Below are 13,815 nucleotides of genomic sequence, written 5' to 3'. Positions count from 1 at the left end.
AAAGCACAATAAAAGCCTGTGTCCCACGATCAAACGAACTCGTCAAATACTCATCAAATGAAAGATGGCGGATGGTTCTCGCGCAGTCCGCTATCAAAAGTTGGCAGGCCGTCAAGGCCGTCAAATGTTGATGATGGACTCGCAATCTTGCATTTGGTGAGTATTTGCATAAATTTGATAAGTTCATTTGATTGTGGGACATCCCATTATCAAATAAACTCATCAAATGCCAGATGGCGGAGATGCGCACTGGTTGACTGGTTCATCAACATCATTTTGACGGCCCGCCAACTTTGGATGACGGACTTGCGCGAAAACAGGGACGAGTTCTATAGGACGCCGTTCTGTTGTGAGCGGGTGATTGCAGCGCATTCTCGCGTAGGATCCTAGTCAACTCAGAGGATCCTTCCCCCCGAACCTCGACTCATCCATCGCCCGCTCCAAAAGTGAGGTTAAGCCGGAGATTGAAAAATAACACATAAGGCGGCTGAATTCTTGAAAAATAAGTATATTTTTGGCGTTTTTCGACCCCTTTCGACAAGGAAGGGCCCGCCGCATGTAAGAGTACTAAGAAAAATTCGATTTTTCGCAGTTATACGCGATCCTATGGATTTTAATGAAGTCCAACAACTGATAACAGCAGTGAGTTGCGAGGATCCTACGCGCGATAGCAGCACTAGTACCTGCTCACGAATTTTTACATTGACTCTTACGGGAGTCAAGGGTCCTATAGAACTGGTCCCTGGCGAAAACCAGTACGCATCTCCGCCATCTTGCATTTGATGAGTTCATTTGACAGTGGGCCACGGGCTTCAAGAACTCGTCCCTGGTAAAGTTCAGTAAACCCAGCAGATGACCCAACCGCCAACCGAGTAAGTAAAGTAAACCATCCGCTGCAAAGTGCAACTGCCTTTCGATTACCTTCGTGTTCGTCTGTTCGTTACGTTCACAACTGCTCACCGGTATTGAGGGCAAATGAATCGCCATTCCCTCTTCTCCTTCAACTGTGTCTATTAATGAGTTGACATTTTTTTAAAGTCGCTGGAAAGGCGTTTATCTTCATAGTTTACTGTGTCTTTCATCCTCGTTTCGGCGGTGTGTTCGTGCCCAATTGCTGATCCAATTTTCCGCTGTTCATCACGCCGAAATCACATCAGTATCGCTCTTCAAGAGACGTAATTTCGCAATCAACCCAACGCAAATTGTGAGATGGAAGTAGATAAACAGTTATTTAAATGTTGGGGATGCCCTACTTCTGAAGCCAATCCTGCCAAGACAATATATCACTCTTCCAATGGCTATTATGGTTACTTGCCTCGTAATCTAAGCTCTGAACACCAAAATCAACAAGGTACTCATTTTGAATCTCTAGTATCACATGTTACCCATAAGGACATTAAGTATAATTATCAGCAATATAGCTCACGTGGTTTCATTGTATAGGTACGTACTTTGTTCGGCGGGTTCACTTTCCATCACACATCACAAGACAAAGAAGGTATCTAATGTCACCTAGTTTAAACTGAACTAAGTACAGTTTGATTACTGTGCCCAAGTGGAGGTTGGATTAAATAATGAAACCGATAATCAAAACTAGCCAACTGAAGAGGAAAATACGATTTGGTATTGATAAGTGCGGTAGAAAGTGAACCTGCTACAGCATGAAGTATGCAACATTGAATGCCTGACAAGGTAAGAATCACCTGAGTACAAGACAAATGTGGAAAGAAATTATCATTGCATGGCGTAAAATTTAATATGTATAGTCATGCCCCTTGATCAAGCCAAGACAATGCTCCTATCAGGCATGAAACCAATCATACACTCTTCCGAATTAGTATACAGTTGGATAGGAAGTTATAACAGAATCCTCAACCTGTATTCAGCTGGAGCCAGATCAGTGCAGATAAGTACTAAACTGCCGTGAGCTGAATGACAGTGTGATGCAAAGGCATTATATCGTCTAAATATTTTCGCATCCTGGTTTTATAGCTCAGTTTCATTGTTTAGGCAAGGTTAATTCGTAAATGGTGATGAAAACATCCAGAGCTCATGTAGTGATTAATATTAAAATATAAGGTTATTTCAACATCTGGTTGTCTTAGCATTTTTGCCAGAGGCGATAGATGCTATGTTTTATTTTGCTTCCCTTTCTGTCGGTCTCTTTTTTTCTCACTCATCCGTCTAGAAAAATGAGATTTTCTCCCTACCTGCCCAGACTGTAGGCATTACTTTTGCTTAAAAAAAGCTCAAACCGAAATTCTAAAAAATGAAATCGAAGCATTTTTTCTGTTGCATTCCATTATTTATCACAGATGATTCATGAGTGACAAACCATGGTGAGATGAAGGATTTAAGCAAGTCTTCATGATCAAGCAGAGGGGCTAATTATAGGTGTGACTAATGCTTGTTGCCCACATCGTGGAACAACATGTTCCCAAATTATTTCCTAGCCAGATGGACCTCGTAATTTTCTCTGATAGTTACTTCTGGTTTTTTTTTGCAGTGCCTAACTCAGAACATAGCATCAGGAGCATTTTAGCAGGCAGGAAACGAACATATAACGAAATGTGTTCCGGTGTGAATTATCGAGGCTTGGATAATGTAAGTATCCCTGTATTTTTTTGTTTTTCAAGCGTAGGCATAAAAAAAAAATTGTTATGTGTAGCCCTCTTAATTCAAGTAGAGAAACAGGGAGAGTGAGAGGATGTGTAGACTGGCTGGCATCTTCTTTGTCAAAATTTTCAATTTTGTTTACTACCTTTACATTTCAAATAAGTACAGTACTAAAATAAGTACATCATTAATTTTTTAGGAAAAAAGATGCCCAAAATTTTTCGTGATCTAAAAGTATCGCTTAAATGTGCACCATAAAGCTATGAACATTTCTTACAGGTAGGTAAGAACTTTAAAATTTGCCCCTTTCAAGATGTTAAGGAAAAAATTGTTGCCGGGTATATGACAGGGAAGAAGAATGAGTTTAGTAGGTCCTCTGTGTGCACATTTTTTAGAACCACCAATGAACATAGCATGCGCTGAATGACTGGATACGCAAAATACCCATCTCAATCGCAACGTTTAAAAGTCTCTGGATTTGTTTCAATTTCTACAAGGAAAATCAAACCAAATGTTTCTGTGCAATTTTATATCCATTTTTTGGAATGAAAGAAGAAAATCTGAATAAAATTTCAACAGAAACAGTCAGTTTGTTATCCTTTAAAAGATCCAAATAAGTGTAGGGACTAATGACATTGCAATCTAAATATGTATTTTTCGACCGCGGCCATTGATATGCACTCCCTGTCAGTGCTGCTTTTGACCGCTGCAAAATTTTTGCTTCCTGTTTGCTTACTTATTTTGAAAAAGAAGTTGACAATAGACAACTTTCAACCAAGAATCATTTGATCACATTTAGTCTAGGATACACTAAATTTCACAATATAAACTTACAAATCTTCAAAATTGTTATGAAAAAATCTCTCCTTGAATCCCTTCATTTTTAAGCATTTCTTTCCGGGTCCTCTGTTTGCAACAATTCCCTCATAGCATTGAGTGTCTGTGAGAAAAAACTCAACAAAATTTTAATGAAAGAAGAAAAAACTGTAAAAATATACAAAGTAGAAAGTCCTTGATTTTTTAAGTAGGTGATAGCGCCATTTTGTGCTTTTGCAAGCTTTTGATCATGTAGTCGGTGTAAATTTTTGCATACAATTTTTTACATTTTTACTTACACGAGTGGCAAATATTACATTCTACTTTCCATTTTACATTAATACAAGTAATTTTTAGAATTTAGCCAAATTTTTTTGCTGATTTTTTTTTTGCTGATTTTTTTCATATAAATTTTTGTGTATTTCGGAAATTTTACTTTTATTGTAAGTGAGAAAGTCTTCAAAAGGTTTTCCAATTTGTATCAGCATACCATGCATCTATACCTACTATCATTTTCAATAGATGCAATTAAATTGAAGTTTTTTAAACTTTTTAATCATATGCATAATTTATTATTTGGGTGTTGTTTAATTTTCAATTTTCAATTGTTCCCAGCAAAAATCTTGTAAATACCGAATGAACAAAGTAGAAGAAACTAACAACGCTGGTATGGTCCTTGGATAATGTAACCAGAAAACTGCTGCCTTGATTTTTTACACGTGGTTTCTTTTTTTTTCTACATATTACTACCCTGTGTTTATTTATGTAAAATAATTTTCTCAAACTAACCGATGCTTTTTATACTTTTCCTATCGTTATTTTAGCTAAACAGTAGATCTTTTGGATTGCATTTTGCAAAAAGGAACCAGAAGCATTGCAATGATGCTAAGATTGTGCAAATTCATCCTGTGTAATGAAATTACTGAAATCATGAAACAGTATGAAATTTACATGGTAATTTCTGTTTTAAATTTACAGTTTTTAGAAAGTAAAATAGAAACTCTTAATGAATAATCAGGTTCTTCTTATAAGACAACAGAAGTTGCATAATCTTGACAACTTCGCAATGCTTCCGGCTCCTTTCTGCAAAATGCTATCCTTTTAATCCTCTTGAAGATGTGACAATGTTTGGTATTTCTGACTTTTCCTTACATTTTGGTAAAAATTCAATGTATAGAGATAAAAAATCTTATTCCTTCTCAAAAAAGTTCAAGTTTAGGTTGAGCTTAAATTTTCTTTGCGCAAATGACATCAGCTCTTATCTTATTGCAAAATGGTGCCCCGTACAGTTTTTTTGTCTTTCCTGTCTCATTTGTGGTGTTTCTATAACAAAACCGCAACATTACAAATCCCCTCCCCCATTTCCTTACATATCAATATTTTCTGATGTAAGTACCTATTTGTAATTGACCTGATTAGTTTAGTTTTCTTAGTTCTTACACATTGTAGTCTCCCACTAACAAGTACTTACGTAGCAAATTGTTTTGAAATCTATGTATTCTCATCCTGACCTGATTGTAGTCTATTCATTGACAATATTACATGTACCCAACTAATTAATGTACCTAGAATCGATATTTTTTCACTGTGACACAAACTTTGGTTGGTTTGGTTGGTTTTTCATCTTATTTTTATCATTATTATTTATTCAGGTTTACATGCTAATACATATCTATTTATAAACAATTCGAATGCAGCTAAATTTATTAGGACATTTTATTACATTTTGAAGTATGCAGTGTTGCCTTCTTCATAACATTGCCATAATTGTCACTACAATACACTCATGATTCCAGCTATTTTGTAAAAAAAAAAATCAGCTTGCCACAGTTCATAGGTTTTGAAGACTTAATGTCATTTTTATTTCTTCATCCAGGTTTATTTTTATTTATTTATTTAAATACCTGTAGATTTGCCATCTTACGGGGGAAAAAAGGAGAAAGGGAAAAAAACAATAATGAAGGAAAGGCATTTAAAATTCATTAACTCAAACACTTGGAAATGTATGATTTAGACAAATTCCAGATATGACTCCTTTTTTTCTCCCCTTCAGTAAAAAAAGACTTACAAGGAGAATATTTTATTAGTAATCTAATTTGACTTTAATGTCGTCCTCACTCTTGAGTATTTGATTAAAAATGTCTTACAAACTTTCTCTGTCACTTTCACTTGATTCTCCGTCTGTGCCGTGATATTTATAACCTGTTAATGTTATGCCCCTAATTTTGTGCCAATGTAACCTTTGCCAAGTTTTCGGATGCCAACATACTGAAGTGGCAACATGTATTTGACTGTAGGAGGTGCTTGAATATTTCATAGTGATAGAAGCAGAAGAGGAATGAGATTCAATAAAAATGAAGGCATGGAGAAATGATGAACTTGTCAATACATCGACGGTATGATTGCATCTGAAAAAATTATCGCATTCTTTACAGCTGTGAAGATTAATATCAACCATTTTAAATTTGTTTTTTTGAAAACATTCTAATTTGAAGATGCTAACCAACAATTTTTCTCAGAAAGTGTTTCACTACTCCCCAACACTAGGTAGAAGATAAAAAGAAGATCATTATTATAAAGAAAATAAAAACCCACCAACTTGTTATGGTTTGATAATTCAACAATATCATAGATTTATCAACTACTAGTGTGGTATTCTCTATTAGTAACCTAAGCTGCCTTTCTCACTGCTTTCAGTTCCGAGCAGCAATTCTCTCCTCTCATCAGTCTAGATCTCTCATTAGAAAAAAAGAAAGAAACAAAATCATGCAATTGATTTTATACTGTTCTCTCTCAAGTGTGCACTTTTGATTATTGATTTATTTTATATGTGATAATGTTTAATCTTGCGTCGCTAGGCACACTCATTAATTCTACTTTTAATTCAATCAAAATGCTAGTTACCATTGAATTCTCCTCGTACTAATTTTTTTTTTTTACTATTTTGTATTTGTATAATTAATTTAAATTTTAAGTATTTTTTTGAGTTAGTATGTCTAACCGAAACCTTGTCATTTATGAAAATAAATTTTCTCATTTTTTTAAACTTTAGCCTGTCCTTTTTTTTCCGTTCATGTAATCCTCTTAACCTTTTACCAACATTCAAGAAAGTAGAGGGTGATCTAAACCGCTGGTTCCAGGGTCCAGTTGTTTCAGGTCGAATAAGTTTGGGGTCCATTGTAAGGTGAATAGGAAATTGACCTCGAGGGATCCGAATTTCATCTTTCTGAAGTCTCTCCCCTCCCCCAGCGCCTCTTGGGAGATAATAGGGGCGTCCTGATTTTATAAGACAAGATTTTGAAGTAGCAACATTTTGAAAAATTTTTTCAAAAGTGATTAGTCCTGAAATTTTTATCTGAATGGATACCTTAAGTCCAAAATCCGCCCATCCCTGTCCAAAATTCTGATCCCTACAAGTGAGGGGATTCGGATCTTGAGATTTTTAGTGCAACTGCCTTGTCCCAAGGAAAAAGTTCCAAAAAAACTCTGGTGTCCGTAACTTACTTTTGAGTTTTGGTAGACATACACAATACGAAAATTAATGGTAAAAGTAAAGCTCCCCAACTCTCAATTTTTTTAAAAGAGAAACTACTCAATGTCACTTCTTTAAAACTTCTGTGATTTTCCTCTTCTGTGAAAGGAAAATTTTTCTCTTAACTTCATGGTATGTTGCGGATTTGTTCCTCCTCAAAAATATAGGATGGGAACTGAGATTCTAAAACATCGCAAATGAGATTTGGCGTCGTTTGGGAATTTCACTGTCAATGTCTATGCAGTTAAAAGTGAGTAGGTACTTCTCTAATTTTTGGCTCATTCCAATCTTTGAAAAATTCGAGTGGGTGAGATTCCATATTTTATCTCCTTTAATAAAACTAATTCCACTGATTTTGTCATATTAAATTTTTTCTGTTTCAAGATTTTTTTTTTCATAACAGCTAGTTCAACAGTTTTTGGTGGTCTGATGGGGCTAAATAATTATTTTATTCAAAAAATAATAGGTTATTCTTCTAAAGTGAATATTTTGTTGAATTATTTGCAGATTGAGAATTAGGTCAACTTTATTCTTTTTTTTTTATTTTATGAGATACACATGTATACTCTGATGATAGATTAATCTAGTAAATAAATACAGTGTTTTTTATATTAGTCTACCTGTCTATAGCTAGACAAATCTGCTTAAAAATTTAATAGTAAAAGGATCGATGGATTTCCTCCTTTTCTAGGAGTTAAGATTAAATAAGTACATAGCAGTTAATTACCTATCTTTGGTGCCTATACTTCGGTTTTAAATTTTTAATTAGAACAATAATCTTCATCTCTTTACTGCCAGTTTATTTTTAATTGCAAATATTTTTTTCGTTATTATATTTTTTGGTAGGTGGATGAAATGGCTTTATCTGCCAAAATTTAGCAGGATTGAGAAAATAAAAACTAAAATATTAAATAAAGTGTGCTTCTTTATTAAAATTTAGTAGTGAACACATGAACTCGGCATCCAAATTCAAAATGGATTAAGTAAGAGAAGAAAAATGGAAGGAAGGAATAAAAATAGTGTATTTTCTTCGGAAAAAACATGAAGAGAAGTATACGAAACAAAAAAGCACACCTACCAGTGGGAATTGGTGGTGAAGTTGTAAAAATGCAACATTACACATGTTTAAAGGTTTTCAGTTTGAATCAAACACATTGTGAAAGGAGGGAAAAACAAAGGTAAATTTGTTTTGTGAGCCCACATGAACTATGAAAAAGTATACACTGAAAGAAATTTTAATCAATGTTCCGCTTGAAAAAAAAACGTTATCATGTAACATGACACCTGTATGATTGCCTTCTTTTTTATTGGTGATATTATTGACAAAATTATCAAACCTGTTTTAGCCCCATACCATGGAATTTGGGATAAATTGCTGACTGAAAAAGATGGGCCAATCTTATTTGGTCGAAAATCTATAATAACTGCTGTCTCTTTTCCAACTCTGGCTAAGAAAGAGAAAATTAATAATAATAATAAATAAGTAAAGCTCAGAAACATTATACTCAGTGAATCTTTTTTGAGAGATAACTTGTTACACCCTGAGGAAGGAATTGCTTTTTTCCCTTTGATGCAAAATGAATTCAGCTGAGTCAGCACTGAATAAAAATCCTCTATTGTATTTCAGTACATGATAAATTTGCTTTTGTTTATATGAAGAAAAATATTTTTACACAGAGCTAACACTTTTGGTCGTATTAAAAGTTTACAATATCTTAGACAGTCAAAATAGATTTATTATCTGTGCATTCTCTTGACGTGATGAATATTCAAAAGTTCTTGTGTAGGAGAGAACTCAAAATGATAAGTTGAGTAATTATTACTCCACGGAAATTCACTGACAAAATTCTTGTTCAGGTTGAGAGAATTGACTATCTTTTCTTTTCACCGTAGTGTTGATAAGAACTTGAGTTATGCCAAATACATACTAACATACTTTCTTCACTAAACTTCCTCTATTCCGGGTTACACATTAGATGTAGATCATAAAATATACAAAAGAGAAATAAAAACAACACAAAACTGAATTAAAAAGGAGGATAAGATGTAGAAAAGATTGATAAAAAGTCAAGAGTAGAGCTACACGAAATTCAAAAACGAAACGGGCCCCTATTTACAGCTAATATCCACTGTGTTCTTCATAAGTTATGTAAAATATACATAAAAATCTATCCTCACAGTAAATTTTAAATAGATAAAATATATATTTATTTACACTTGCAATACTTTACAGAACTTTTTATGAGACGGAACTCACAATTAACAAGGATCAAATTAAGGAAATTTGTTTTAGGAATCATTTTCTGCTTGTTAGAGCATTAGACAGCCAGTCCATTGCCTCTTCTAGCCCTTCCCCTTTTTTAGCTGAAGTTTTGAAGATTTGGAATGTTCGATTTTTTAGTGCATCCAGTCCTAGAGCCTGATATACCTCTGTCACACTCATGCAACCATCCATGTCTTGCTTGTTGGCAAGGACAACTAAAATTGCACCCTGTAACTCCTCCTCCTGAAATGAAAGGAACAATAAGGTAACCTTGCGAAACTAAAATCAACAGGATCTCATAATCTCAAAAGCATGGAACATTTGTGGTGTCCACGCCACACAGGCCACGCTCCTGAGCGTGGCTCATGAGTTGGCAACTGCGCGCCCCGCCAAGCGCCGCGCGGAGCCTTTTCCCAGAAGGTTCTCAAGGCTTCCTTTATTGTTCCACCAACGCCACACACTCCCGTATCTCAGCGCCTCTGGATCCTTCTAGGTTCCTGCAGTCCCGTATATATGCCACCGGCACGACCGGCCAAAGTCAGTCTCACATCTCTCACTTTTCGCAGCTAGTCTCGCTTACACCAGCCTTGTTGACCATGGTGTTTGTTGTTCTTTTAGTGTTCGAATAAATATTCTCACACCGATCCACGCGCGTCTTATTTCCTCATTCTCCTACACATTTAACGTTACGTGCCGTAAACTATTATATTCTAGTGTTTCCATGTACATATGTAGGAACTTTCGTAAACCTAAAATCCTGTTATATTGCTTGACAATGGGCAAAGAAGAATTAAGTTCTAACTATGTTTGACTTGCACAATGATCAAAACCTAAGAAATGGTGTCATTTTTCTTTACTGGGGGGGGGAGGAGGGAGGGAATCTCATGAATAATCTCTGATATTTTGCCAAAAAAGCAAAAAAACGTGAGGGAGGGGCTGTAGGTTCTTTTCCAGAGATAAAGGGCCGGATTTGAATTAGATGATGGTTAAAAATAAGTGCGTTAGATAAATGTGCTCTTGGAAGAGATTGAATGGAGTTCTTGGTTGAATTCCACTATGAAATTGTTTGATTAATATATCAACAGGTCGTCAAAAGATGTACTGAGGAGGTATGAAAAATGTTTGGACAATGATAAAAACAAAAGTTTGGAATAAAACTTACCCGGAGCATGTACAAGAGTTCATCCTTGGAGATGCCAATCCTATCTTTATCTGCTGAGTCTACTACATAGATAATAGCATCTGTGTTTGAATAGTAACATCGCCAGTATGGTCTATTAAAAGAAAAAAGTGGGTATTCGTTGTAACATAGATATAGGTTATTATTGCTGGTAATGAAAAGTACATGAGAATGCAACGGAATAAATAGCTGAATCACATTCAGTAACCAATATATTGAGATATTCTTTCCTTCAAATGATATTGATTTGGTGGCAAGGATAGAGATTTGCATGTGATGCAAAAGAGTTCCAAAGGTACAAAATTTCTGAAGTCTAAAGAATTATCTTTTGCAACATGAAATTTTACTTCATAACAGTAGCGAGGGTCTAGACCCTTTAACTCCGTTCTATGCCTCTGTTTGGGATCAAACCCAAAATTGCAGAATCTTCCAAACCTCCACATTTTCAGGCTGGCTTTCCGCAAAATGTTCCTCTGATTTCAAAAGAGATGACCTCGTTCTTCCATTTTACTTTTGACTTTTGTCTTTTGACCCTTAAAAATTTTCACTCCTTCCACATTTAATGGAACTTTTTCATATTTTTATGCCCGACCGCATGATCAAACATTTCCTGCACCTCTGAACAAACCCTTTCCTTCATAATTTAAGCTTGAATTTGGGAGAATGTAAAAATGCCACAATACTAGAGTGGCATGTTCTGAGTAACAGCAAATTTCGGAATATGCTCATGATACAGGCCACTTACTACAAGTCATGACCACCACAGAGGTAATCCAGAACAGTTTACGATGTAAGTAACAGTAATGAGATCCCAAGTTTACTCTGGTATTCTTTAGAGTTGGAATACTAACAAAAAGGGTCATAACTTGAGAAGGTGGGAAACGGATCCAAAAATGTAAGCAAAAAGTTATGGATATTAACTTGGCTCTTTTAGCTGAGGCAGTGGTTACACGTAACATTCATTTTACACATTTTCAATGACAATAAATCTATTCTCCAATTTCCTTTTTGATCACCAAGAAGATTATTTGCTCTTGGTGGCTATCACTTACAAGTATAACTACCCCCCCCCCCCCCCCCCCCAAAGGAATTATTTGGGAGCACTTTCCTGAGAGACTTCATAAATGAGAGATGGTTCAAGAACTTGGAAAAAAAAGAAATACACCATGAAAAATAATACCTTGAGCACAGAGCAATAGAGAAGTGGGTAAATTTACTTAACGATGGGAGGATCTTAAAACATATTGAAAGTTGGTGCCGAAATGTGCCTGTTTTCTTGGATATTGAAGCCCTGTTATTACCCTGTTGACTGAAGTAAAAGTAAAAGAAAAATATATTTATTTATTTTTAGATTTTCTTCACAAAAATAACGTTTTCGGATAAGAACTGATTGAAAGACAGGCCGTGGACAAGTCTTGCAAACCTAGAGCCTGTTAAAATTGTTGAAAGTTGTTACACTCATTAATTATTATCATCATTTCATTTACTTAACTAAAAAAGGGTAGATTTTACCTACCTTATACTTGTCTGGCCACCCAAGTCCCAGACCTGGAACTTGAGGTTTTTGTAAGTAACTTGCTCCACATTAAATCCTATGGTTGGTATGGTTGTAACGACTTCACCAACTTGCAATTTGTATAGAATAGTTGTTTTTCCTGCTCCATCTAAACCTAGGATAAGGATCCTCATTTCTCGTCCTCCGAGAAGATTTCTGAAGTAACTAAAGAGCCCACCTGCAGAAACACAGAAAAAGACAATTTTATGAATTGCTTACAACCAGCTGCTTAAATAAGCACAATTACTTGATAAAAAGGTATTCAGAATGAATCAGATTTGGATTGTGACAAAAGTTTTAAAAAACGTATGAGCAAATCACGACAAGAGCAGCCATCATGAAGCTAGGCAAAACAGCTAACAGCTGAGAAAATAGATCCATCTATATTGAAAATTGTGACAGAGTGCATCCAAGCAGGGCTATCTATTTTTTAAAGATTTAATTAAACGTAAACAAGCAAGATTCATGTAACTGTGTTGACAGTGCATCTCTCGGGCCAGTTTGCTTCTTAGTATGTAAGCAGTGCCTTGCCCGAACGTGGCTACCGCCACTCAAAATATGCACCAAGTTCAGCAGGAGGAAAGACACACATTTTCACATTCAGAATAGTTTTTTGTGACTCAGAATCTTTGACAGAAAAACGATTTTTTGATGAATACATTTTCTATTTTTTGAGGTAAAAATGAAGGATCTCTCTAAATGTACGGTACATTATGACCAGAACTATTTTAATTTCAATTTACCCTTAGGTAAACTATGCATAGTTCCTTTCTCCTTCATTTGGTCTATATAAAATCGATGCTGAATGTTTCACTAAAATTTATGCTTACTTAGTTCAGGTTCTCACTCACATTGGCATCAACATGATAAATGCAAAGAGAAATTTATATCTTTTTCAAATAGTTTGTGTTCTCTTTAGACCTCCATTTCAGGTAAATAAGTTCAAATACTGTTTGATTCTCTGTTCTAGAGCTGTGTCAGATGGAAAATTCAAAACTCTTAATTCTTCATTACCGAAGATTGAAGCTTTTACCTATGGAATTACCCTCCATGGGGATCCGAAAATGAAGACACTAAAATGTGCACATTAAATGCAGTAGCTGACACATTTGTAAATAAGCAGTTGAAGATCTGAAGTCTGATCTCAAACTGATTTCATTAATAAGGTTTGTCAAACATTTTCAACAGAAAAAGAATGAGAAAGAAAATTGTAGGTCCCGATTTTCTTGTTTGTTGCTTTTGGAGGAATGTTTAACCAACTCTCAGCAGTCTCACAATTTCAATTGAGGGGTGGCGTAAAGGTGACTAGAAACAGACTCAGATTCTTCCACATTGTATTTTGAACTGAGACAGCAGTTTAGTTTACTCCTTTCATTTGTTGTAAGGTTGTGTACAGTAGAAAAACCCGCGGTTTCGTGAGACAATATAGGGAGGAAGCGGGTCCAGAGGCTTTGATAAAATCATAAAATACAGCAAAGTGTGTTGAGTAATCGACAAAGCTGATTAACAAATACAAAAGAGGTAACAATTGAGAAGCAAATTGGTTAGAGAATGGCTGCTTGAATGTATATCAAGGATTCGGATAAAAGCTGTGACTTAAGGACCGGATTTTTCCTAACCTAAAAGCTAATAGATGACGTAAATACAAACCCATAGTTGACACTTGAGAGGTAAAATCCAAAACGGTGGATCAATTGAAACAAAAAGAGTAAGTTTGCTGCACCTGAACTTCTTTAACTCTACACCATAATGCTAATTTTACCACTTAAATTGATCTGCAATAATCATTAAACATCCACGTTCGCGAAAAGATAGGAGCACTTGATTTGTAAACAAAAAATTAACGAGCTTTC

The 13,815-nt window shown here is 35.2% G+C and overlaps 2 protein-coding genes across 2 annotated transcripts; one reads left to right on the top strand and one right to left on the bottom strand.

The window, feature by feature from the left end:
* Positions 1–796: 796 nt before the first annotated feature.
* Positions 797–6,005, top strand: LOC109039053 (uncharacterized). Its single transcript, XM_019054384.2, has 3 exons — positions 797–1,351; positions 2,507–2,604; positions 4,048–6,005. Exons 1-3 carry the CDS (start codon positions 1,210–1,212, stop codon positions 4,114–4,116), a joined length of 309 nt encoding a protein of 102 aa, XP_018909929.2. The 5' UTR covers positions 797–1,209; the 3' UTR covers positions 4,117–6,005.
* A 1,866-nt stretch (positions 6,006–7,871) lies between these two features.
* On the bottom strand, positions 7,872–13,798 carry Arl1 (ADP ribosylation factor-like 1). Its single transcript, XM_019054286.2, has 4 exons — positions 13,613–13,798; positions 11,924–12,140; positions 10,390–10,501; positions 7,872–9,470 (listed from the first exon to the last, which is right to left on the bottom strand). The coding sequence occupies exons 1-4, from the start codon at positions 13,614–13,616 to the stop codon at positions 9,261–9,263; spliced, it is 543 nt and encodes a 180-aa protein (XP_018909831.1). The 5' UTR covers positions 13,617–13,798; the 3' UTR covers positions 7,872–9,260.
* Positions 13,799–13,815: the final 17 nt, after the last annotated feature.

Source organism: Bemisia tabaci, chromosome 4 (assembly GCF_918797505.1).
Source record: "Bemisia tabaci chromosome 4, PGI_BMITA_v3".
Taxonomy (NCBI): domain Eukaryota; kingdom Metazoa; phylum Arthropoda; class Insecta; order Hemiptera; family Aleyrodidae; genus Bemisia; species Bemisia tabaci.
The sequence above is the reverse complement of the archived record's forward strand: the minus strand, read 5'-3'. Positions and strand labels throughout refer to the sequence as shown.

What these genes read in the sequence shown, in the direction of transcription:
- LOC109039053 (XM_019054384.2), top strand. Translation starts at nt 1,210, where the DNA reads ATGGAAGTAGATAAACAGTTATTTAAATGTTGGGGATGCCCTACTTCT. An exon ending in TGAACACCAAAATCAACAAG is followed by an intron (nt 1,352 to 2,506) that starts GTACTCATTTTG and finishes TTTTTTTTGCAG; the next exon opens with TGCCTAACTCAGAACATAGC. An exon ending in ATTATCGAGGCTTGGATAAT is followed by an intron (nt 2,605 to 4,047) that starts GTAAGTATCCCT and finishes AATTGTTCCCAG; the next exon opens with CAAAAATCTTGTAAATACCG.
- Arl1 (XM_019054286.2), bottom strand. An exon ending in GGTGGCCAGACAAGTATAAG is followed by an intron (nt 10,502 to 11,923) that starts GTAGGTAAAATC and finishes TTCTTTTAATAG; the next exon opens with ACCATACTGGCGATGTTACT. An exon ending in AACTCTTGTACATGCTCCGG is followed by an intron (nt 9,471 to 10,389) that starts GTAAGTTTTATT and finishes CTTTCATTTCAG; the next exon opens with GAGGAGGAGTTACAGGGTGC.